Source organism: Buteo buteo, chromosome 27 (assembly GCF_964188355.1).
Source record: "Buteo buteo chromosome 27, bButBut1.hap1.1, whole genome shotgun sequence".
Lineage (NCBI taxonomy): Eukaryota > Metazoa > Chordata > Aves > Accipitriformes > Accipitridae > Buteo > Buteo buteo.
In genome coordinates, this window is record NC_134197.1 from 11096962 (window position 1) to 11123762 (window position 26801).

The 26801-nt window shown below is 41.4% G+C and overlaps 1 protein-coding gene across 1 annotated transcript in view; it reads right to left on the reverse strand.

Annotated features, from left to right (window-relative positions):
- BMERB1 (bMERB domain containing 1) overlaps positions 1-24434 on the reverse strand; it is a 57208-nt gene extending 32774 nt beyond the window's left edge. The window contains exon 1 of the mRNA XM_075058593.1: positions 24173-24434. Coding sequence (XP_074914694.1) covers positions 24173-24278 — 106 coding nt within the window. The 5' untranslated portion in view covers positions 24279-24434. The remainder of the gene's footprint in view (positions 1-24172) is intronic.
- Positions 24435-26801: the final 2367 nt, after the last annotated feature.

Consider the following 26801-nt stretch of genomic DNA (forward strand, 5'->3'; position numbering starts at 1 on the left):
TGCAGTACAAATCAGCTACATGGCTTCTCTAATGTGGCACCACTCGGCAACAAACTTGGCTGCTCAGCCCACTCAGTTACAGTGCTTCAATTGAAAATTATTTTAAGTCATTGTTGTCCTGGACTGGATTTCAACTGAGCAATTTGAGGCTACTTCCACTCCCTTAAATTGTCCAATAATAAGATAATCCTTGTTAAAATACTGTTAATGGCAAAGTTTTGTTTGAAATCTGGGTCAGCACTTTTGGGGCTTTCTCAAGAATTCAGTGAAATTCTCAAATTAATCCTTTTTCACTGAAGTATATTAAATGCTAACAGAGCACAGTGCAGCAAGTGCAGTCTTAATGCTGTTTCAGGTATCAAAATTAAGACTTCCAAGACCACTATTAGTCAATGAGCCAAAGCAGAAGGCACAGGTTAGAGATGGATGAAGAGAGAACCAGATGGTGCAACTTAAAAACAGCACGTTTGGTGGAAATTGAAATAGTTGCATAATGCAGAAAAATAAATTGTTATAGTACAAAATATTCCAGATAAAAAAATGTTCATGTGAAAAGAATCAGATGGTTCTTGTAGTTTGTCACTAGCTTGTCACCTGGAGTCACGAATGACTAGTCTTGTAGCCAGGCCTTTTACTGTATCTTTTACTGTTGCCTCAAATGTATTCAGAGGCCCTGAGGTGGGGTTTTTTCTGCTTTGATTTAACCCATCTGGAGCAGAATGCAGTGGCCAATAACTAACCTGTGCAGAACAAAACTACATCTAATTGCTTATTCCTGATCTAGCCTGCCGCAGCATTCTATTACTGTAATGTTCATGTGAAAAGAATCAGATGGTTCTTGTAGTTTGTCACTAGCTTGTCACCTGGAGTCACGAATGACTAGTCTTGTAGCCAGGCCTTTTACTGTATCTTTTACTGTTGCCTCAAATGTATTCAGAGGCCCTGAGGTGGGATTTTTTCTGCTTTGATTTAACCCATCTGGAGCAGAATGCAGTGGCCAATAACTAACCTGTGCAGAACAAAACTACATCTAATTGCTTATTCCTGATCTAGCCTGCCGCAGCATTCTATTACTGTGAATCCTAACAATGATTAAATTTGGCATGTGTGTGGAATGGTTATTTATTCAGTGTTTGATGCTGCAATTACCATGCAAATATAGCTAATAGCTAAACACAATACAAACAGCTGCACTGTATTTTGTATGTGGCTTCCCTAACAGGCAGGCAACATTGTGCAATTTAAAATGAGTAGACCAGGGGAAAGGGGGAAGGTGGCATAGGGCAGTACCTGTGTGGAAGTGACCTGACTGTCGTGGTGCTGAGCACATCCCACCACTCCTGCTGGTTTGACAGCATGGGCTCAGCATTGGTTTGGATATGTGTCCTTGTTTTGGCTGTGATAAGAGTTAATTTTCTTTCTAGTAGCTGGTATAGTGTTATGTTTTGGATTTAGTATGAGAGGAATGTTGATAACACACTGATGTTTTCAGTTGTTGCTAAGTAATGTTTAGACTAAATCAAGGATTTTTCAGCTTCTTATGCCCAACCAGCAAGAAGGCTGGAGGGGCACAAGGTGTTGGGAGGGGACACAGCCAGGACAGCTGACCCAAAGGGGCCAAAGGGATATTCCATACCATGTGATGTCATGCCTAGTATATAAACTGGGGGGAACTGGCCTCGGGGTGGGGGCGGTTGCGGCTCGGGAACTAACTGGGCATCGGTCAGCAAGTGGTGAGCAATTGCACTGTGCATCACTTGTTTTGTACATTCCAATTCGTTTATTATTATTATTGTCATTTTATTATTGTTATTATTATCATTATTATTTTCTTCCTTTCTGTCCTATTAAACCATTCTTATCTCAACCCACAAGTTTTACTTATTTTCCCGATTCTCTGCCCCATCCCCCTGGGTGGGGGGGACAGTGAGTGAGCAGCTGCGTGGTGCTTAGTTGCTGGCTGGGGTTAAACCACGACAACATGGTGCAGGTGTCTGGCTTTGAAAAGCCTCAGCAGAGGCTTTCCCTCCCTCCTTTCCCCCCCCTTTTGCTCAGAAGCAGATTTCAGGCTGAGACTCTGGCCCTTGCTCCTTGCTCCTCCCCCTGGGACCTGGACTTGACCTTGGACCTGCCTTGTACTAGGGATTTCCCTGGAGATCTGGACTGTGGCAGACCCTGGTTGTTGTCACCAGACCCACTCTGCTTTCCTTGCCCAGGTACCATTGGGCTGGGCCCTTGCCAGTGAGGACACTGTCCCTGCCCCTGCCTGCCTTGTTATGACTCTCAGCACAGGGCTTGCCTACTCTTTCAGAGCTGCCAGCCCTTCTTGTACCCAACACTGATCCTCCACCTACACCTTGTAATAGAAATACTCCTCGTGACTGCAGTGAACCTAGGACAAAGGCTCAATTCACCAGGGTTTCCCTTTCCTACTTTTGATGATTTCTGGAGAAATTCCAAAGGAATCTGCCTATATAAATACAGACTGTGGGAACTGGTACCGGATCACTGCACGTCTGTTTCAAACAGCAGTGCACAGGCATATTACTGGCTTCTAAGTGCATTACATAAACTCTGCTTCACATTCTCTTTCCATTAATGATATTATCAATATTTTTGTACTGACTGTGAGTCCCAATGCCTCTGAGATAAGAGGCCACTCTATGTGCATCCCAGGAATCAGTCCTTATCCTGCTGCAGAGTACAGTCCGCAGTCCATTTCAGTGGGTTATTTTAGAAAATGCTGTATCCTACTCTTTTCCCTCAAGGCAATCTCTTCCCTCTGCTTGTCAATTGGCCCTCCTGTCTCATCTCTTGCACTGAAAACAGACTGGTGATGACAGCCAACTTAGTAAAAGTCGGAATCATGCTGCTGGTTCTATCAGGCCTCAGTACCCAGCTAATAGGCTACACTGAGGCAACAGGAGTGCACATAGCTGACGAGTTTTAACACTGGGGAAAAAGTAATCTCTAAAGCCAATAGTAGTGTGCAGAGGCTATTACTGGAGGAGCAAAAAACTAATGTTCTACTCCCCTTAGATGTGCCGAGATTCTCAGAATCACTTTGCTTTCACTGCCATCAATAGCACTGAATACCGGAGATTACACAGCTGAATTTTGCTTCTAGCAGGAAGCTGAATTTTTTTGTCTTCTCTCACTGTGCTTGTTACAGCTTTTGAATCCCTATTAATACTTCTCCATGGGTTGAGCAACAAAGTTACTTATTTTGGAATCACTGGCATGTAGAGCTGTGAAATGCACTTTGAACTGACAGAAACTGAGCACATATCCTTCACAGGTGGCTAGATGTGCTTTGTCCTGCAAGTAATGGTGGCCAGAAACTTTGACAAAACTGAGTCTGCTGGAAAATGCTAGAGAAGTGGTATTCAGAGTATCTGGGGTAACATCTTGGATTCAGTACATTTACTATGAAGTCAAAAGGAATGCCTCTGTGCAAAGAGCATGGTTTCCTATCAGTGCATGAGGATGCTTAGCAGCCTTACAGTTCTAGAGATGTTAAATTCTCCATAAAACCCTGGAAGCAGAAGTTTCAACTGCAGCGCAGCTCCCAGGTGCACAGGAGGTAATCTTGGAGCCCCGAAATACTGGCTTAAACTAGACATCAAAGCTTCCAACATTTTTGGCAGACAGCAGGGCACCTAGAAATCCCAAAGCTGGTTTTTCACGTGCTCCATGTCTCAGGGTAAACTTCTGGGCTGGTTGATTCCCCTTACTGCTTGGCTTTGCAACAGGCAGCTGTGAAATCTGGCAGCCCTAGGGAACCCCTTTGGCAGTAAGGAACCAGAGATGCATACTGAAAGCTGGTTAAATGCCAAGATCTCAGGCAATGTCACAGTCACCAGATATCCCTCCTTCTGAACAGTTATTTGGGGAAGGAGAAAAAGAAGATGGGAGGATTTTTCTGATTCATGGGGAATTGTGGTGCATCTATGCTTCAAGAAAACCTGAAATACAAAGTACTGGCCACATCAGCTCTGTACTGTGCTGTGTAAAGATCACTTATGTTCTGAGATAAACTGCTAGGCTAGAGCTATCCCTTCACAACTGCAGTCCATTCAGCAGCTCCTCAGTCAAAAGCTCAGAATTTCATGTCTGTAGAGAGAAACCTGTATAGAGAAGCACGGCATCTCTCTGAGATGATCAAACTGAATTATCATCCATTTAAACTTGCCATTTGTGGGAGGAGAGGAAATCTTGCTTTCACAGTAATGGTTAGAATCACTGGGAAAAGCACTGTTGCAGCATCAGCTGCAGTGAAAATATTTTTATTTTGCAACTGGAAAGAATAAAAAATACTTTCTACCATCCCTTAGGATGATAGCTGCTTTTGCACAGATGGCTTATGGAAATAGATTTAATTTTTTTTGTAATCAAAATTAAAATTTTCTGATTGTAGGACATACTAACAGCATTAGCGAAGACTAGGAAAGGCACGAGCAACCTAAAAGACCACAAATACACCAATTTTGGAAGGTTTGTTTCAAATTTTGTTGAATTAATTTGCTGAATTAATTTGTCAAATTAGTCAACCTTTGGAAGAAGTCATATATGGATACTATGATTATTTCTTTTGCTCTATTCACCTCCCTCTTCTCATTCAGTATTTGACCACCTCTCAGTCTTGTTTAGTATTCAACATTGAATATCAAAGATAATCAGTTCCTGTAATATATTAAATTATGTCTTCCTGTTTTCTAATAGTAGGCTACCATGACTTACTGAGTATGTGCAGTTTTATGCATAGCTTGAATCTGTTGTAACTTAGGTGTATTTTCTGCCACCTTTGAATAGTCTGATCAGCATTTACTAAGCACGTGTAAATAACTTCAAAATTATAAACAAAACAAAACTTGGAGTTTCCTTTTATGCAGAAATCTTAGCAGTAAGCCCTATACCATATAGATTCTGTAGGGGAAAAAGCAGCTGGGTTTAGGGGACAGGAAAGTGTGAATTTGTCTTGCAGAGGTGATTAGCTCCACATGTCCCTTTTCCTAATCCAGGGCTCATTGAAGTCAACAGGAGTCCTTCACTTCAGCCTATTTTTTTCCCTTTTATTTTTTTTTTGCATGTGTCATATGTAACTTGCCCTTCTAGGTATGCAGCTATTTTTGCCTTTGGAGGAGAACAATAAGTTTGAAAAAGTCTTGGAAGTTCAGACTTGGCTTTTCAGAAATCTGTTGGTATTCTCTAAAACTGACTAACAACCTGATAAATTTAGTGGAGCTGGGGCTGTGATATGCTAGCCTTTTGTCACTGCTGAGGGAAAAAAGAATGCCAGAAAAAAGCAAAATAGTAAGACAGAACTGACATTCATAATTTTGTTGAATACAACAGAATTTGAATGAGTCTTTGAATGCCACATGGTAAAAAAAACCCAACACCCTATTGCTAAAAACCACCAGAGAACATTCTTTGCCATATCATTTCCTTCCAAGGTATATTAATCATCTGATGTGACTGGAGATGGCTCTGTTTAAAGTCAGCTGTGGTCTGAGTGCAATAGCACAATTATAATATTGGGATTTATTTTGTCCAGGTAATGAATACTTTTTTTTTAATTATCACAGATTTACAGTCTAGACATATTACAACCTGAGCTTCCACTTCAAAAGTGCCTCACTCGCACTCTACCATATGACCCCATTTTAAAATTAGGTAAGCAGAGAATATAAAAAGCACTCTGTGCAATTGCCCACTGCACTTCCAGAATCACTGCCCTGTGATTCTGTTCTATATCTAAGAGCCTCTTGTTATAAAAAGATTCTTTCAGTTGCTTGTCCTATATGTTCTTCTTCTTATCTTCAAGCTCTGACCTTTTATTTTTCATTACTTACTTTTGCAAAAAGCCTGTTGGCAGCAGTCTATTCTTTTCCATTTCTGGCTTTTGTACGCTGTAGTCTCACTGAGATTTCTCTTGAAATATAAACGCCAGATTCACGGTGTTGAATATTAACTCCTTCCTCTAACTCTCAAAGTCCTTTTGGTTTCTATGGTATCATACTCAAAGTATTGCACACAATGACTCCTTTCACGTCTGATTTAAGAAAGCACCCATATCCACCCAGTGTCCAAATGAGATTCTTAGTTGTTTTGCATCTTTTCTGCTGTACTTCTGTAGATCAAGTAGTATTGCACTGAAGAAAGGCTGGTTTAAAAACTGAACCTGAAAGAGATCCTGCTTTGAGTTTTCTAATTCAACTACATATTCCCAAGCAGAAATTGATATTCAGGCAGTAAAAGTGATTCCTAATTACAGATGGTCTTCAGTACTTTGCTATCTAGAAGTTTTATGGTTAAAAGATGGCTCCAATTTTCTACTTTAGGAACCGTTTTCTGCCCTTGTTCCCTATTCAAAGATACATATCAGCACAAGTCCATGATGATAAGATCTGTAAAGATCTTGCCTGTCACAAAAAGCATCAATTAAATTGTCTTGTTTGTTATCCTGAGAAATTTATAAGCAGTAATTATTCTTGGCTTTGTCTTTTGTCAATTTATGACACTTCCAATTTCCTAAGTGGGTAATTATGCAATCCTTTAATCTTACATTTCCTCCAGGAAAAAGCTCTCTCTAGTCTTAAAAAACTGCTCTGTGCATAGACTACTTTATTTTTATTGTAACGATACCCTGAAAAAACAGCTCATCTCTCAATAGTTGTTCATCCTTCTCTGACAATGAAGACCCTGTGAATTTGCACCAGTCTGGAGTTCTTGTAGAAATCTAACATGATGCATGGGACTTAATGTGATATTCAGACTTAATGTATCTTAAAATCTATACTGCCATCCTGTATTTGGATGGTAAATCCCATTTGTTCTATCTTGTACTTAAGCTTTCAGATTTCAGCATTCTCCTGACTTTTGACGCTGTCAAAATTGTGGTACTCATCTACTTGTGAAGATGGAGATTTTGGTTAGCTAAGAGGAAAGGATCAAGGACAGTGGAAAGGGTTGTTTGTTAAATGATAATGGCTGGTGTAAAATTTAAGTAGAGGTAAAGAATAAGCTTAGACTGGAAACTAGTAACTATCCAAAGCAGTAACATTCTGAATCAGTCTTTCAAGTAGGATATTAGAGGAAAGGAACCAAAGCTGTTTTAAACTAACATCAGAACATACGAATCTTTAAAGGGTCTGGCCTCACTTTGTGGGGAAAAAAACCAGACCGGTCCTGTGAATAAGCTCAGGTATTGTATGATTGTCTGCAGTTGCAGGAAGATGGACTCAGGAAGTAGAAAAGATTAATTTTACCATTATCTGGGGCTTTAGTCTTTAAGGTAGGATTTAGCTTTTTGAAGTCCAGTGTCCTCTGCAGTCAGACATTGCCCACACAAAGATTCCAGACTCTTTTGCCATGTCTGAAGTCATAAGGATCCATCCTGTCAAATTAAACTACCACTTCAAGATAGGGTGTTTGCTTATGCAAGGAACTGACTCAGTACAATAGGACAATTTGCTACCTAATTATCTGTAACTAGAATAATTTATTTTCTAGCTGTAAATCTGTATATGATTTGGTGCTGGTTTATAGCACTATCATTATGATTTACATGTAGTTTTTTTCTACTACTGAGAGTTCTACTAGTTTTCTCTATTTTTATATCATGTTTTTGATCTGTGACTCACAATACCCTGGATAGTCTCCTAAATAGTCAATTTTAGGGGCAGAGGGAGGACTTTTCCTCATTAGTACCCCCTCTGGCAGCAGTTTAAAATCTGATACAAACCATATTTACAGATCAGGAAACAGAATTTCAGCACTCACAGCAATAAATGCCTAAGGACTCAGAACTTAATATTGAACTAAATGTTTCTTTGAAAATATAAGATAAATATAACTTCATATGAAAGTCTTCCCATAAACAATGAAATAAAAGCCCCAGGCCTGATGTGATTGTGCCATAATATTAAGTCAAAAATACAGATTTTTTTAATGTGATCAAAATTTGCAGGAAGTGCTTCTGATGTAAATAAATTCAGGGTATGCAGAAGTAAGTCCACTAACATAAATTACCCCAATGACACTCACAGATTGGGTCTTGAAAACCCTTGGGGGTTTTGACAATCCAATTATAGGGCTCAACCTTGCTATTTTGAAGTTGATTCCAAGTCTCTGTCTAGGCAATTTCCATTACTGTCAATGATAACAAGGTTGCATACATCTCTTCAGCTTGTTAGAGGGCAAATGCATAACAATGAGGAAAACGGAATCATTAAAACAGCAAAGGGAGTTTGGAATTAATGGATTTTTATAAAATCCTTTTAAAACTCAAGTCCCATTGAATTAACAAACGCCAAAGACATTATTTGTGGATTCACATGTGGTTCTCCATTCAGCTGAAACAGAATCCTCTGTTTTGATATAAATTGCATCTCTGAGTTGGAACAGTTTTCAAATATCCAGATTCTAAATTTGGCAGGTTTAACTTTTTTTTCTTATGGTGGCTGTGATAAAGTCACTACAGCTCACGCCTTCAGATGCAAGCTGGTCTGCAAGTGACTGCTCAGTAACCAGCTTAGTATCATCTCAGTACAGTTCCTATCACACATCAGACACAAAAATCTAGCAACACAGAGTATCTTTACTGGTTTCTCAGATATACTGATAGAGTGGAAGAAGGACTTACTCACATACAGAAGTTTTTTAGAGCAATTACTGCACACTGGAAGGGCATCATCATGACTGGTGTGACCACTTCAGACTTCAGTTTCTAGCATCCCCAGTGCCTGAACTGAGCCACAAACTCTCTTCAAGACTAGTACAGTCCATTTGCAAAATAGCCTGTGGTATCTCATCCAGCCATTTCTGTTGTGTATAAAGAAGGATTAAGTGGTTTTGAGTGGGATTTAAAGAAGAGCTGTCCATATAATTAGGTCTGCAGAGAATTATGACAGACTTAACAAAGTACTGTAATTGAATTGTGCAAGAACGTTTTCCAGACTTCCTGCTGTTACTTCCAATTTTAAATAAACTCTAGTTTGGGTATCAGTACCACATTCCTTGTTGCCAGATGCTCTGACAACAGGATTCTTCACACATTTGGCTGGTGGCTTTAGGTGAGGTGTGAAAGCAATTTCCCCCAGACCACATTACATGTCAGTCTGAAACTAAGCAACCTAATTTGTCTTGCTGTAACTGAAATAACAGTGGCATTTTTCCACCTCTGTGTAGAAGATATACCACTGTGTATTTCATATCAGTGATTCTTCTATTGACCTAACCTGACAGAAGGGTGCCCTCAATATTCCAGTAGTTCTAAAACCAGAAACTTCTCCTAATATTCAGTTCTTCTTGTTCCTCTCTCTTTTCTCTCTCCCTACACACAGATAAATAAATAAATAAATAAATCTCTGCAGATGAGACAAATAAGCTAATCTTGCATGATATTGTTTCAGCAACTAACTGCTGCTTGCAGAAAACCCAGAGATTTAGCTCATTTGTTTGTGAATACCAAGTCATTACTACTGTCCAGCCTGCCTCAGCCTGACCTGGATTTTGTGACGAGTGGCAGGCAGCTTTGTTGCAGAGGTTGGTTTTCTCTGAGCTTGAGAACAGGGGCACCAACCAAGGGGCTCTGCACCCAGCTGTGCTCTCTGCTTCCTCCTGGCTCAGGAGAAGGCTTGTAGTAAATTGCCATACATCTTTCCATTTCAACTTGCACCTGCCAAATCTTTCCAGCAGCTAAGAAGAGGAAGAGAGTAATGACCATGCCAGTTCCTCACCCCTCCTCACCGGCCTGTTTTAGAGAAGATAAAGGCCCCTAATTTACTGTGCTTTATTCATAAGCAGCTTAGACCTAAGATTTGAGCAGCTTTGGGATGGAAAGTGAGCTGCTTACTTTCTTGAACAAACAGCTGTTTCTTATCACAGTCACAGCTATATCACATATCACAGCCTTAGAGAAGATTTTCTTAATTATATGCCCAGCCTGGGAATGTGTCCCATTTAAAATGCTGCCCAGAGAAATTATCAGTACCAAGGTAATATGAGACCTCATCCACTCACACCACGAAATGAAAGAGAATTCTACCTGTTTTGCAAAAATCAATATGTGTGATACAAATACTTGGTGCAAAGTTGGAGGTCATTTATATGTGAAGGTAGCTTTCTTATGAAGGAGGTCTTAGAAAAACTAACAGTTTTTTTCATCTAAGCCCAGAATCTGGTCTCAGTACATCTCCACATTACAAAGCTTGAGGTCTAGATCTTTGACATACACACCTCTGGGAATCAGCCACCACAAAACCAACAGATCAGACTCCTCTTTCTTAAGTGGAAATTCCTTATATGATTTAAACATAAGCTCAGAAAGAGCTAGAAACAGATTTGTCATTCAGCAAAATATTGGGATGCCACCAGCACAAAATCTGTTGTTTTTAAAAATTAACTAAGCTAAATTGCTTCCTTTTTTCTTCCTCTTTTCCCCTCAGGTCATCTTTCCTATTCAATTCTTTGGCTTTACAATGAGATTTTCCTATTTCATTAAGTGTTTATATCTCCCCTGTTGCTATATGAAAACTTTTTGCAACCTGCAAAGAAAATAATATTGACTCTATTCAGGAAGTGTTATCAGAGTAGACAAAACACACTCACTATAAACTGTCTCAAACCACTGTTCCTATATATTGCTAATAGCAGACTAATAATAGATCTTACAGAAGTGTGATTTAAGTAATTTCTATAGGACTAGAGCAATGAATTTACCTTTTGTTTGCAATTTTAAGTTCTGTTTCCAAATTCTTCTTTTCAATGGGAATTTATTTGTTAAAAAAAAAAAGGATAAGTTCCTTTTAATTATCTCCTCAGAAGTCACTATGCAAAGTTAATCACCTCCTGGATTAAGTAAGCCTTTGGTAATGAGTCTCGTTTTTACTGGCCTTTCTTCTGAATTTATTATCTCTGACCTAATTCATATTGGTGCAGACTGGGGTATAAACTAATACTCAAATATTTCTGTAAACAGTTCATGCTATTTTATTTGCATCTGTTTGCACAATTTTCAGCTCATTTGCAGTATTGATTCATTCAGAAAGATACACATCTCAAAACAACCATCTCCCATGCTGCCTGTTTCTTTATTTGACTCACCAGCAAACACCCATCTTATCCTAGCCAACATCTGATAATGCTCTGGTTTTGCCCACAGAAATATCATTGCTATCCAGTCTTCTTGGATAGCATACAGAAAACTCTCCCTACTGTTTGTAGAAGAGCACTTTCCATAGTACCTAGAAACTGATAAGAATTCTGATCATCTGTTCTAGTAGATATAAAATGGCTTCTAGCTGGGATATTTTGCCTTTCTACCACTCCAGAATAAGGAAGCCTGGGGAAATTATTAGAAGGATATTCTATGAGAAGGCGTTCTGTTTCCTGCTTCTTGTATATTTTACTCCTGTGAAGGGCAGTGGATGGCCTCCTTATAAACACACAAATGATGTGACTTCTAAGAAATGTCTCTTCTCCCTTGTGCAGAGTGAATGAAAACATGCTACAAGGACAATGTTTTCTTTGGTGTAAATACCTATATATGTGGAGGACTCGCAGATGGAGACAGTTTTTTCTCGCTTGCAACACAGTGGTGTTACACCTTCCCAGCATGAAAATAGTTACATTACATTTACCTGTCATGACTAGCCACATAATTTTAAAACAATGAAATTAAGTGCTATGATTTTCTCTACTATAAGAAATTATTACTAAGGTATTTTATATCCAGACTATTCTACATAAAAGGTAAACGCAATAAAATTTCTTAACCATTACTGAGGAAAAATCTTACATCAGCAATTATGAAATCACTGCAACAAAATAAAACTAAGATGATGCTTGAAAAAACGCTCTGCCTGGCTGATTCCTGTTGGAAGAGCTCTTGTACATGCTCTTTATTTTTGATAGGGAATTACTCTAAAGTTTCAGCACCTCTGCATTATACCTCTGTTGAACAGACACAACTTGGACTACACAAGCTCAGAGTGCTTTATATGCATTAGGTGTGGTCTGTCCAGTCCTCAAATCACTGCAGTTTTGCATATACAAACCCTAGAGTAGGAGTGCTGTGGTTTGAGTCATAGTTGGTTTTTTTTCTTTGAATGAACAGACTTAGGAGATGAGGCAGAGAGCGCTGCAGTAAAGAGAGGAGGAATCAAGGAGAGTGGATGAATTAAGCTCAGTCACTCATTCTAGCACACTGTGTCTGTATATCAAAGACAAGAATTGAATGTAATGGAAAATGTTGCTGGAGCCAGTACAAGAGCTCTGGCACCCATCTTGATCAGAACCCCAAGGCAGTATATGAAAATAATTTCATAAAATGCAGCCAAGCCTTGAAATAGGCCTTCATATTCCCCTCCTTCCCCAATTATCATCCTAGTACTACTGTTACATCTCTACCTAATACTTTGTTCACTTCATAAATACAGAAATAAAAAGGACCATGCTGGTCACTGACTGCCTCCAGGTACCTCAGTGCTTCTCACACCACAAGCACCAGTGCCTTTGTCCTCTCTCTAGTGACCTCCAGTGCCTCAGAGACACAGAAAAAACAATTCCAGAAGTCAAACTGCATTAGTTAACTATTTCCAGAGGTCTGATTTGTGAGAGCAGGGGCTATCTTTTCTAGTATCTTTCTGATTATCTTAAAGCTAGTGCCAGAGACAGGAGTTGCTAGTGCCTAAAGTACCTAGCTCTTGGTATCTGTTCTTGAATGCCTTCACACCGGGGGGCGGCAGGACACAGGGACAGGGGAATGAACTGACTGCTTAAAACAATATTTTATTTTTCAAAATAAATCTGTGTGAGATGAAAACTTGGTTTACATTTAAATAAATCATGATGCTGACAATGTAGTTACAATTGGTTTTTTGCATATTCCTTTCACCTTTTCCCATCAAGTTATGAACTGAAAATACAACCTTATGCACTTTAAACAGCAGTTTCTCCTTAAGAGAATGGGGAGAGTACACAGCTATATGCAGCCTCGTGGAAAGTTTGCACAGTGTATATGATCTGACAGCTGTTCCTATGAGAAAATGGATCTAAAACCCAACACAAAAAATGAGGGAAAATTGCCTTTCAAGGTCTGACCCAAAAGCCCTCATTTTCAGTTTTATTCAGTGGCACTGGGTTAGACCTTAATCTATTTTAGTCTGGCTCAGGAAGACTGCCAGGAGTCAGGAAGACTCAGGAAGGGGTTTCCACGTCCAATCCTGCCACAGCCCTGCATGAGATTCAGCACTATCAGAAGGCTGTAAATAGAAACTGGTACAGTTAGTTACTGTGGTAGGCACCTTTCCTAGTGTGGAGATCCCACTGAAATCAATGCACATTCCCATCTGGCGCAAGACTGGGTTTTAAGCCACACTCCAAGGAAAGCAATTCATGCTTCACCAATTCATCTTATGTGATGGAGAATTAAAAAGCAATATTAAGAAACGCACTTTGCTTGTTCATTTACTTCTGTCATTTTGCTCAGTGGTCAAAGGAAATAGCTTGTGGCTTTCCATTTTATTCCTCACTAGAGTCATATTCTGATCCTGTAATACTAACACAAAGCTTCAGCATTTAAGTTTCAAATGCTGTAACAGTGCCAGCTACAGCTAATGTTCAGTTTTTTAAAACTTATTTAGTTTGGTATTTTTAAAAGACTTTTTCTGTCTTCATTAATTTTTTTGTTTTAGGAAAAAAAGTCAACAAAATGTTCAGTCTCAGAAAGTCTTGCAAAACCTCTTTAAGAATACATAGTTTTATGGTTTCTCCTATGAGCATCAATTGATAGAGAGCAGCATATGTTGTAAGTGAAAGAACAGTAAAATGGCCACTGACGTTTCTAAATTTCACATCTTTACAATATTCTCCTTTAACGTTATCCAATCGCATACCAGAAAGCATGTTTCTCTTTCTTTCCCCCCTCTGTGACATGATTCTCTAATAACACAGTTTTCTAACAGTGCTCTAAACATCTTCCCAGCAGCTGGTCGATAATTTTAGGCAACCTTAAAACCATTGGATAAATATTATAGACATACAAGTCCAATCCAGTAAAGGCCAAAGTGATACTGGTATGGAGAATTGCTTCAGACAGTAAAGAAACTGGTTCACGTAACAGATTCCCACTCCAGCAACTAATTAAATACTGAGAAGAGGCTCCTCAGAAGCCAAGAAAAAAGGTGTTTCACATTTCATAGGAGAAAAGACTAGTAATTTCCCAGGGCAATGGATGTTGCTATTCCTAAGGCCATAGGCATACAATGTGTACAGTCTCATGGCAAAGTGCAAGGCCAGGCAGCAGAGAATATACTGGAATCTTGTTCTCCAATGTATGAGGCACAGAGTGCCTCCAGGGAGCCACAGGCAAAAGCAGTACCCTTCCTTAAAGATGAAATTACCAGAGGAAGTAGAGCCAAAACCAGCTAGTTCTTTCTCAGTGTCTGCTCAGGTGAAAGGCACCAGGGCTCCATCTCTTCAACTCACACAAAATAACGATGGCAGTTGGCAAACAAATCTGTTTTGCATTTGCCTTTCATCTGTGGATGTGGAGTCATTCTCTAGCAACCTCTGGTTTTTTTGCTTTTGCATGCTTAATTTTGATTCTGTTCTCTTTAAATATGTTAATATTTTCTTCCTCACAACTGGCATCGGGCTGATGTGAGGCTGAGCTGATTGCCTCCCTGGAGGTCTCAGAGGTGAGAAAACGAAGGCAGCTTGGCAGAGTCTTAATCTGTACCACTGAGACAAACAGATAGCTGGCTTTCACCTTCTTATTGTATGAAAGAAAAAGAAATTTTGTAATCGCAGGATGGTTCACACCTTACCAAGGCAGAGAAAAATGGATCTTGATTTTACTGGCTTTCAAAACTCCACGGCTGTGCCCTTCACTATCACATCCCACATACTCTCTCTGTGCTACAGACAAGTATCAGCCTGAAGGAAAATGTCTCTGTCTTAAGAGTCTGCCAAACTGCAGTAACTTCAGTCCCCTCCCAGGCACAGTGCCCAGTAGTTGTATGGGAATCCATGGTAGAAGACTAGAGGAGAAAAAAATACAGATTGGATAAGGAGAGCGGGGGCACAAATGCATAACTGAATAGCTGTGACTTCCTTTTCTCCTGTGGAACAGGATAGTTTGAGGAACAGCCACTCACCATAGGGGCTCCAGTGTATTAGCTAACGATTCACTGCTCAGAGACAAGAAGATTGAAATGGCCTTACCCCTGCCAGTGCAAACGGTTCCCCAGGGAGTTAATGCTTGTCACTGCTTGCCAAGGCTCTGCAGGACCGCAGGATGTGGCCAGTGAGAAGTGAGAACAGTGTTGTGGTTTAACCCCAACCAGCAACTAAGCACCACGCAGCCACTCACTCACGTCCCCCCCTCCACCCAGTGGGATGGGGGAGAAAATCGGGAAAAGAAGTAAAACTTGTGGGTTGAGATAAGAACAGTTTAATAGAACAGAAAAGAAAAAACTAATAATGATAATAACACCAATAAAATGACAACAGTAATAAAAGGATTGGAATGTACAAATGGTGCAATTGCTCACCACCCACTGATCAACACCCAGTTAGTCCCCAAGTGGCAATCCCCCGCCCCCACTCCCCCCAGTTCCTCTACTAGATGGGACATCCCATGGTATGGAATACACCGTTGGCCAGTTTGGGTCAGGTGCCCTGGCTGTGTCCTGTGCCAACTTCTTGTGCCCCTCCAGCTTTCTCACTGGCTGAGCATGAGAAGCTGAAAAATCCCTGACTTTAGACTAAACACTACTTAACAACAACTGAAAACATCAGTGTTATCAACATTCTTCTCATACTGAACTCAAAACATAGCACTGTACCAGCTACTAGGAAGACAATTAACTCTATCCCAGCTGAAACCAGGACAGACAGAGAGACCAAACTCATGGGGCAGCCTGGCACAGATATCCAGGGGAATCCTCATAGAACTGACACAGCCCCCAGATTCCCTCACCAGTGTTTCTGAAGAGAATCGAGTTGAACAGGGCTCCAGGAGACAAAGTCACAGAGACCAGTCCAGTTTTGCTTTTATTGAAATTAGTGAGGAAACTTTCATCAATGTCAATGAAGTCAGGACTGTGTTTTGTATTTGTAACTAAGAAAGTGTCAGTCAGGCTTCTCTGTCATTTCCCCGGGAGGTCAGGTCACTGTCTTGCTCATTTGGCTTCAATAGCATTATTCTAAAAGTTCCTTTTGCCTCAGGTACTGAAAGGGCATTAGTGGTAGAACTGACTGTTGACTCCTTTTCTGGTTTTGGAGTTGTTTTCTCCAACAGATGAGCAAAACCATTAAACCATTTTATAATGAGAATCTTTTGTTCCAATTTTATCAGTATATAAAATCCCAAATGTGTCTGTACAAAACCTCTTAAATCCCTAATCAATAAAGGTTTGGGTGAGGGAAGGGTTCAGGGCAATAAAAAGATCCTTAAACACTGCTGATATTCTTACAATAACAAATTACCTCTTGCATTTTGGTAGTGTTTGCAATCATTAGGCTTTTGCAATGAGCAGCTTGTCTTGCTGAAAATAATTCATCCTCATTTAATGACAAATTCTCTTAAAATTATTATCTCAAATATTTTGCCCTTTATGAACTGACAAAATGTTGATAATTCACATTTCATTGCTGATCCTGAAGGGCAACTAACGTAATTATCCAAGGGCGCTCCTGCTGATTTCTCATAGTTTGCCCTCCGAGCCTACATTTTTCATCTTTGAATTTTGAATGCATTTATACGATGCCTTTTATGTAGTTAGACAGCAGAACATGTTTCATGGAAATAAATTAGCATTATTTATTGAGTCTCTGGGACTATTTTACTAAGTAAGACTCATATGAAAATGGAACATATTCAGCTACAGACGAAAAGTATTTTGGGATTCAGGATTAGAGTGCTGAGTTCAAACCTTTCTTGTGCTCAGTAACTACAAGAAAACTCTACAAACTTCACGCATGATACACAGCACTTTGCAGCGTGTGCCCCATCCTGAATATAACTTTTTAATCCTGTTTTATAACACACCCTTGAGACAGACACACACACATTCTCACGAGTCATTACTCTGATGAAAACATGCTACACAACTAAGAGATCAATTATCAAACATAGCCAAAAAAATTACACAGAGTCCATAATCCCACAGGCTACCAACAGCAGGGATTATGCGTGTAGTTCAAAGTGTCCTACTTTCCAGGTCTAATGCATTTTTTTCTGTAAAATATCTTTAAAGGAAAATTCATGAGCAACAGTCCCAAATATGACACTTTAGCCACATCTATAACTTTTGCAAAAATTATTGGTTGGCACTGGTTTGAATATAAACACTGCATTACACATGAAGTGTTAATTTCCTGCCTGGTACACACAGTTGGGCACAGAGATTTTGGAAGTCATTAACCCTCTGATTTATGAGTACCTCGGCTGACAAAAATGTCTTTGCTGACATATGTTAGCAGATGTGCAGCAGTAAGAGCCTGATCCATAATAACCAACATGTTTTTTTGCAAGGTAGCCCCTACCCAGAATTAGCCAGACTCCTACTACACTCAGCCCCTTTAGCTTTGATTAGATTGGGGTGGTTTGGCAGTAGTTTTTCTCATTTGTGTGTGTTTTGTAGGACAGGTTGGACTTTGTAGGATAAAAAGTACTGCCAACAGACAATTACATGGTTCAGAACCATGGAACAACTTGGGGAGTAAATTAGCTGCACTTTTTTTTGAGAAACCTTGGACACACATAGCCCATAGCTAGATAGAAAAGTGAAGGAAGGGCAAAACTCATGACAGTGAGACTATGGGGGCAAGGGTAGCCCATTAACTGATTTTACTTCTGTCACCAGATAGGAAAGTATATTTCTGTAGGGAGCTGTGCTACAGAATTCTGTGGACTTGGGAGACCAACATGAAGTAGCACCTGGAAGAAGCTGCTCTAAGGGTCACAGTTCCTCCAGTTGTTGACCAATATTTTAGCAGGAATGCACTCTGAGGCACTAAAATATTTCCAGTTCTCCCTTTTCCTTCTTCCTCTGTTTCAGCAGCTGCCTGGAGCACCTAGCTGTGGGAGGAGGAATTAGAAAAATGAGACCATGTGTAGATAGCATAAACTGGATTAGTCTTACTCTGTAAATCATTCTCCCGGCTCTTTGTGAAGTAACACAAAATACAGATACACCCTTCTTTATGAGTTACAGGTGATGCAGGAATGACCTGGTGGAGATTATTATGTGGTAGGTTTGTAATTTAAGAAATATTTTGCAGAAGGAGAAGGATCAGGATGTAGTACATGTAAAAGTGGATAAGCAATGAAAATGCAGATAAATTGTATGCGCATGGTGCTAGCCAAAATCACCAGTGACTTGTAGAAACGCTAAGCTGTGTAGGAGAATTTTAGAGCCATCTGACTGCCATTGAAGCAGGTGAGAAAACAGCCTCAATCCTTTCTAGAAATTCTTAATGATTTTCAGCGTGGGAGTTCGGTCTTGGTTTTACAGATCAGACACAGGCTGCTTTCCTCTTGAACTACAATCTAATTATGTTAACATTAATAATTATGAACAAGAAAAAAATCTAGAACTGACATCATCCTTTGAATCAGTTGTCTTTGTTTATTACAATATTTTGTTAAATATTTTCTAAAAAGGTCTGGGGTTCACTATTAGTGTTTTATTGTCACATTTGAATTTCTTGGTCACTCTCTTTTCAAAATTTTTACACAGTTTTTTGTTTTTGTTTTTTTTAAATGGAGACATGGAAAGTATATTAATTACATTCTCTATTTGAAGCCTGTCTTCAGACCTGCACAAAGCCAGCAGACTTGCTGCTTGTTTAAAAAGAAATGTAATTGTGTACACCCTTCAGTTAGCTTCTTTCTCTCCTATGTTAGTAGATGGTCTGAATAAGGCTAATCTGCTTTGTCTATTCTATTGCCTGTAATAGATACAATTAACAATTTAGGGGAATTTACGGTAACACAAGGGCATCACTGTGAAAGAACAGCAGTGGTAGTTAGGCTATATAAATTCTGCTTGTGCCTGTGAAACTTTTTTTTCTTTTTTAAATCAGGGTGGAGACATGATGAGACTGGGTGACAGTATCATGAGAGCAGGACAGGCAGGGTCATACTGTGTTCCTGGTTGACTGGAGAGATGTTACAGTAACAGTTTTTATGCAAAGCACTGAAGTGGGTTTGTGTATGTCACCGCAATACATGAGGTATTATGGAAGAAGGCCCAAAGGTATGTGTTTGAATATTTAACTACCAGATGATAGTATAATTGATGCAGGTTTGGATTCCACTGTGGGCGGTGCGGAGTAAACTTCAGCCCCTTGTCTGTCCCAATTCATGACTCTTTCCTCATGCTGAGAAAACCTAAATTCCCAGCATTGCTCTGTAGTTTCTGACTTGGCAGCCCTGAGCATCATTGCAACTTTCTAATGACATTTCCTTCCCTGTCTTGTGAGACAACACAAGTCACCTTTCACTCTCATGAAGCAATACAGAAGGAAGAAGAAGAAGGACATTCAGCTGTACCCCCCACCAAGTACCAGGGCTACGTCCACCTTTTTTAGACTCTAAATAAATTTGCTTTTCTACAGTCACTTGGACCAACCCAGCATGAATGCACAGGACTGCACTGATGTCTCACAGGAATCACCTTTCTATCCAGTCTGTCTGTACTAGATATATCAGAGCTATTAAATCTCCAAATTTTATAAAGCTGACATAAAAAGTCAAAACCGAATTGGCATTTACCTACTTTTTGACTAATACATAGAGGCATATGATTAATACAAACCCATCCTAACTACTTGTTGGTGACCAGAATGACAGAGACATGTCACGGGACACTAGCTGTGCAGGCTTTGCTGTTCAAGACAAGTGTGCTTCTCTGATGCTACTTGATTTTTTTAATATTGCAACGGAAATTTTTCAAATTATTATAAAATGTCATTAAGCAACATTAAAACATCATGAGCTGGATCCTGTTCTAAGATGCAGCCATTCTGTTCTGTTAATGAAATCAGGCCTTAAAAGTGATGCAAGCAGTTCCCAGCAAATTAGATAAAGCAAGTGCCCATAACCAGGGTATAAATACCTTTTCTTCATTTTTTGTTCACCAAAGAGAAAAGATGACCTGGTTATAGGACCACTATCTATGTTATTGCAATCTATGGTCATTTTCTTTTCAGCTTTTCAAACTTTTGCAAGCTGAAAGACCATCTCTGTGCATAACAGCACTTCTAAAACAAACTTGAACCAGATATGTTCCGGACGGATGTAAGCTATCCGCCTTCCCATGCTGCCAAGGAATGCAAATGCAAAATATTAAATAGTGCATATTTTCAGTGTTTGAACCATTCTCAGTGCTCAGTAGCAGAGCATAGAAATACATACAAGAATCTCTTTCTGGCTAACAAGCTTAGGAAGGTTTTCAAGATAAACTAACTGAACATGGTGAAATAAGCTTTCACAGGTGTCAGCCCAGGACCTCTGTAAACTTGGGAACAGTACTATCTTTCTGCTGTTGGAACAAATCATAGCAATCTCAGAACTAGATAAAATCACCCCACTGGTGCTGTTCCGGAGTGCACTGCCATCTCACAGTACCTTGCCTGGACATAATCTGTGATAAAACATTCACAGCACGAAGGGAGAGAAGTAAAGCTGGCTACGAAGGCTTCATGCTACTACTGAGTCTCATGTTGGGAATCTCCAGCTTCCTCTTCAGTGCTGGCCTGTAATAGGGCCCCTTTCTCCTAATATCCACTTCATATTCCAAAACAGTTGAAAAGATGGACCTCTGCAATATAGGAGTGTGGCAGCTTACCTCCAATGCTGAGTTACCATTCAAATGAAAACAATAAGCAAATTTCATGGTGCAGTAAATTGCATCAAAACATAACCTTTGGGGTTCTCTGGCATTTCTGCTTCCTTATTACTGACTGAAGCTGGGGCACTCACTGTGAGTTTTGCATTTACTTCCAGACCTTATACAAACTGAAGGCGGAAGGAAAAGATCAGCAGAAATGTTATCCAAGAAGTGCAATGTACAAAAGGATGGTGAAAAACTGCTTTGTTTCTTTGTGGCTATTTCCCTGGTGTGGCATGCAGTTATTTAATCAGGGCATTATGAGTCCCTGCTGATGGCAAGGCGGATGATTCTAAATGAAGCTATGCACTTGGTAATGAGGACTGACCAAAATGCTTGAGTGCCCTGCTTCAGAGCAGACTCCCCAAGACTATATTGTAAAGATCATTTACTGAGAAGGCTGTAACCACATTATTATTATTATTATTATACAAGCCTGACAATTTATAAGCCTGACTGTTTTTTACATGCATGCACTAGAAAATGCATGAGGTGCTCTATACCTGGTAAACCGTAATTTTTAATGTTCTCTACTCCTTGGAAACTCCCTCCTGTATATGAAGAGAAAGGCTTCAGTGTCTTGTTAAAGAGACACCTTTAAACAATAGGCTTTGTATTTTGCATACAAACCCACTGGAGACTCTTCAGGTTGTAGGGCATCAGATCCTCAGCTACTGTGAACCAGCTTAACTCTGTTGATAATCTGGCTGAAAGAGGGCATTGTAGAATAGGAATGTGCGTGATGTTACACTTCATTGCTAAGATGTAACCCATCTTTGGTTATAACCAATAACCAGCCATGTTTTCTGTACCACAGATAGAGAATTTAGCACAGAGCTCCCTTTCCATTTAACAAATTAAAGAGAAACTACCTAACTTCCATGACATTCTTGCTGTAATGGACATAATCAGGATGTACATTCTCTTGTGATATGACTACATTCACATAAAAAGGCACCAACCAGGAAACACCACTCCACTGTGCAGAGTGTTGTACAGATACACAAGTTCTACCTCCAAAGAGATCCTGATTTAAGACACAACAAATCATCAGAGAAAAAATGGCAGATGCATATACAGTAATAGGCTTCTGCTTTTGTTAATACTATTACTTAGCATTTCATATTTAAAACAATACGCAAATACCAAAGGCTAATTGTTGACATTAGTAAAAAAGGGGATGAGGCTTTTTCAGCTTCTTCCCACACCTTCTGGAGACTACTGTCATCATGCCATGCAATTTAGGACCTATGCTGTAAGGGAGCATTAAAGTAAATAGTAAGATCTATTTATTTTTAATCAATGCAAAAGTGTGACCAGAAGGCAGTGTTAGTATTAAATAGGAAAGATATGCAGGGATCATCTAAACCAGCTACCATTTAATAGCATTTTCCACAGTATTTTAAGAAAGTTGAAGCCTATGAGCAAACAAAACAGATCAATTATTCAAACAGCAAAGTCTTAATATAATAATTTTCTACTTCTCAAAGAACAGACCATGGCCTCTAGACTACTTCCTATTCTATATCTAAATTGTTATACACAGATATATATTCTCATTAAACTGAATCTACTGTGTAGAAGGGCAGCTGAGCAGCAGAGCCAGGGTGCAGACACCTGGACACTTGGTTCTAGTCCTGCCAACAGCTCATTCTGGTACCTGGTCAAGCTGTGATTTGGGTGGAAGCTCAATGCGGAGCACATATTTTTGAGCAGATCGGGTCTCCCGCTCAGCCTCCGCGTTGCCCTCTGCCAAACAGATGACCTTTTATCCAAAGCTTGCAAGACATAACCCTTCTGTCACCTCAAGCTACCAGTTATTATTATTGCTATTACAAGTGCTGCACTGCACTCAGCTCCTGAGCTCTGGAACAAAACCAGGTGTATTTACGAGAACAAGAAAAGCACATGTCTGTATCACGCCAGAGAACCTGCAAAACTGTTGCATGTGTCTGAGTCAACCAACTCAGTCAACAGTGATTTCAGTCTTCAATTCCATTTTAGAAAGCATGGAGTTACTCAGTCCTGAACCTATGCCAGGCACTGCAACAAAACCAACACTGCAACTGAAGCATCAGAGTGGGAGAGTTACAGCCCTGTCATCAGCATATGGTAGACAGTAACATATGCATGAAAAACTGAAGCCAGAGGTGAAGTATGATTCCAGAACACAGCAAAAGTGCTGGCTAAAATCTGCTACAAGGATGCTGCAAAGCCATGGGGTGTTAAAAGGCATCCAGGTGAGACTTCACAATGCACATCAAAAGATGGATGGTGAATCAAGAATATCAGCAACCCCAGTATCAGCCAAGACGAAGGTGTCACAACAGATACACATAATGCTTTTTTTCCTGTGGTCTAATCAAACACTTGATGAAACTTAGAAAATTGTTGTCTTTATACTAGTATAGAGCTCTTTGTGACAGTCTTTTGAAGATTTCTTGCCTCAGTGGTCACCTGGAAAATTAGAAGGGGTTCACAGGCTTAGGTTGTAAAGAAGATAGTTCTGCCAATACAAGGGTAATAATGGCTATCTTAAAGAAGACAAGGTCCCATGGATAACTTGAATTGGCAACCACGTATCTTTTTAACTACTCTTTCCATTGGCGCTTGGGAAAGGTTATGTCAACTGCTGCTTTCTGGAAAATTACGATTTCAAGAAAGCTCTTCTACCACAGAGCATTTGTTGAACTCGTAAATACAGTGCAACCACTGAAGAAGTGAACTAAGTGCTGTATTCCTGTACCCTCTGCCCGAGATCATGAGAGGGAATAACGCAGTTGCCATCTGTGCCTTTCAAATGTGAAGCAATCAAAGACTACCAATATTTATGACCAGCCATATATTAAATCCCACCTAGTAAACAACGAGGGAGAGCTGGCGTCCCAGTCACCCTTCCTCAGCCACCCGCTCGTCGCTTCACTTTGCGGAGCGAGCGAGCAACCCGTTTCGCAAGGAGACGCTGAAGTGCCCGGAGCTGCACCGGCACGGCTCCGGCCCTTTGCTCCCCCGTCCCTCGACGGAGAAAAGCCGTTTCCCGCCGACACAGCCCCCCCGAGGGAAGCACCGGCCTCGGAGGGCGAAACGGTCGCACCAACCTTCCTCCCCGAGAAGCCCGAGGTGGCTTCGCCCCGCTAACGGGAGCCGCCGGCGTGCGCCGCTCGCCGGACCGGGAGGACCGCACCGCCGCGCCGCAGCCGGCCGCCCCCCCCCCCCGCCGCCGCTCGGGGCTGCCTCGGCCAGCCGGACCCGCGCCCCCCGCTCACTTCTTCCCAGCGCCTCCGCCTTCCACTCCGTCTCCTCCACTGCCCCGTAGCGCCTCATCGGTCTGTCGGCCTCCGCGCTGGCCGAGATGGACCTCCTCAGCTCCATGGCCGGGCCGGGCCGGGCGGCGCGGGGCTCCGCAGCTCACTCCATGCCAGCGGGGCCGCGGCCCGACCGCCGCGGAGCCGCCGCGGAGCTCACGGCTCCTCTGCGCGGAACGGGAGCCCGCGGGCGGGAGGGAGGGGGGCGGTGTGTGCGGGGGAAAGGGCGCCGCGCACATGCTCAGTGCGGGGCTGGGGCGGGGGGAGGCAGGGAAACAACGCGCCGTAACCCCCTGCGGGGGCCTCACCCGGCACATGCTGCACACGCGCCCCGCCCGCCGGGCCCTCCAGGGCGGGTCCGGTCCGCTCCGGTCCGCTCCGGTCCGGACGGGTCCGGTCCGGTCCGGTCCCTCCCTGCCGCTCGGGCGGGCAGGCTGACCTCCACGGCGGCGCTGCCGCGCAGGTCGGAGCCCCGGGCTGGCCGGTTTTGTCTCTGCCCATCCCTGCACCTGCGCTCCCATCGCATAGCCGAAGCGACTCGGGCGAGCGGGAGTTAGTAAATACGCTCACGTCGGGCCGCGGGAGGACTGTCCTTCTTGTGGCCGGTGCAGCACAGAGCGCAGCTTCTGGCCTGAGCAGCTGGGCAGCAGTGGTAAAATCCGCAGCTGCTCGTGGCTTTTGCAGTCTAACGCATCTCGGGTTGCTGTGCGTGCAGCCTTTGGCTTTCCTGAAAGTCCTGCACTGGATGGAATAACACTCATTCCCGCATCATGCTGCCAAAAGCCAGAGGACAGCACCCAAACAAGTGACGGGATTTTGTGTTTCTCATAGCTGTATGTATTTTTCATGGCTTTGCTGCTTATGCAGCCTACTGGAATTGGAAGAGAAGGAGATGACTATGCAGAAAGCACAAGTGTGGTGATAATTATTGCTGTTGTTATTGATTTCTTCTTTTGTTGTAGGGGAGGTTATATGGATAATATCCCTGAACAGCATTTTACGGTTGGAGAGTACCTTTCCTAGGGAAATTCCGTTGCACTTTACTGTATGTAGTAGCGTTCCTGACATAAAGACAATGAAGCAGGAGTTAGGCAGGTTGTCAAGTGCCCCACAGCGAATCAGGGTTTTAGCACTCCTTGCCCGCTTTATGAAGAGTCATGGTGTACTGGTAATGCTGAATGCGCACTGGGTGCACAAAGGCTTGTTTGTTTGTCGCCTACTTTTGCTTACAAACTTTGTCTTGCCCTTCAATTATCAACACTTTAGAAGTCCTACCTGTATATTCAGTGATGTACTTAGTAATTGGGCTGACGCACATTGCTGCTATACTCATGAACAGTTTTGTTTGGGAGTGCTTCACATGTTGGAGGAGAGAAAACCTCCACATCAGTTTTAAAATTGTAACACTGAAAATATCTGTTATCATTTCTCTGCTTTTTCTGAGAATTGGAATTAGCTAACAAATTAAAATGAGTTGTACAATGTTTTAGGAGGTCTTCAGGTGATTTTTCTGTGTCAGCTGTGCTCCCCGGGGATATGCCATGATTTGAGCACCAGACATGCTGGAAGAGCTCTTGTTGAGGATGCAATGCTCCATCCTCGCTGGTTTTGGCCTTTAGAGATGGAGCCCAAACAGAGCTGTGAGTCAAGCAGAAAAGCTGGTGGCAGCACTCTGCACAGCTGATTTGGGGTGACAGTGCAGCTGCCTGCTGGGGTGGGCTGGACTGACTCACTTGTAGAAGTGAGGAACACAAAGTGTGGGAGGAACATAAGAGCCCATCTGGGATCTGGATGAGAGTTGGACTAAGGGAAACAGGCTGATCAGGGAGAAGGGCCAATTTTTGGTGGGTCTGGGGACTATTTAGGTTCAATCCATCCCTTGAAGGTTTTTAGGTAATTATAATCCAAGTACATTGGTTAGGAGATGGAGGAATGATGCTAGAAATGGTTGAATATTTAAAGCTCTGCATTTGTTAGTATGGGAGAAAAACACCCACTAGCTAGAAACTTGGATGCACAGAGTTCACTTATGTTAGGCAAAGAATGTATAAGGTGATTTATTGTATCTAGGAAGTTTTCACCTGCCCATTTTGAAAAAGTCACAAGATCCAGTAAGGGCCCAGTCCTGCAGACTGTTAAACCTAAGAGCAGGTATGTGGAAGCTGTCCTGCTGAGCTCATTTGCACAAAAGTTTTTGCAAGACTAGGGCCTAAGTATGTACCAATTATTTTGCTAATGTTCTAAGATTAGCATTTTTGCTATCATGACTTTGGAGCATTGTCACTGCTGCATTTGCAAGTGGAATTAAATTTCTTCCCTACTAATGATGCCCTTCTGTGCACCTCAGTAATATATATGCATTCCTTTACTGATGAAGGTTGGTTTTCTTCTGCTGAAAGAACTGTTAAGGAAGAAAATATAAAAATTCAGGTCTCTTCTCAATGCTCATAAGATAATGCCTGGTGGAAAAACAGATGTGCACTTTGCTCTTGCGGTCATTTCCCCTGATTGCTTTAGTTCCCATTTCTCAGCACAGTCCTGCCATCAGGAGCTATAGCTGGTCAGCGGCAGTTGGCAAATCCACTCTCCT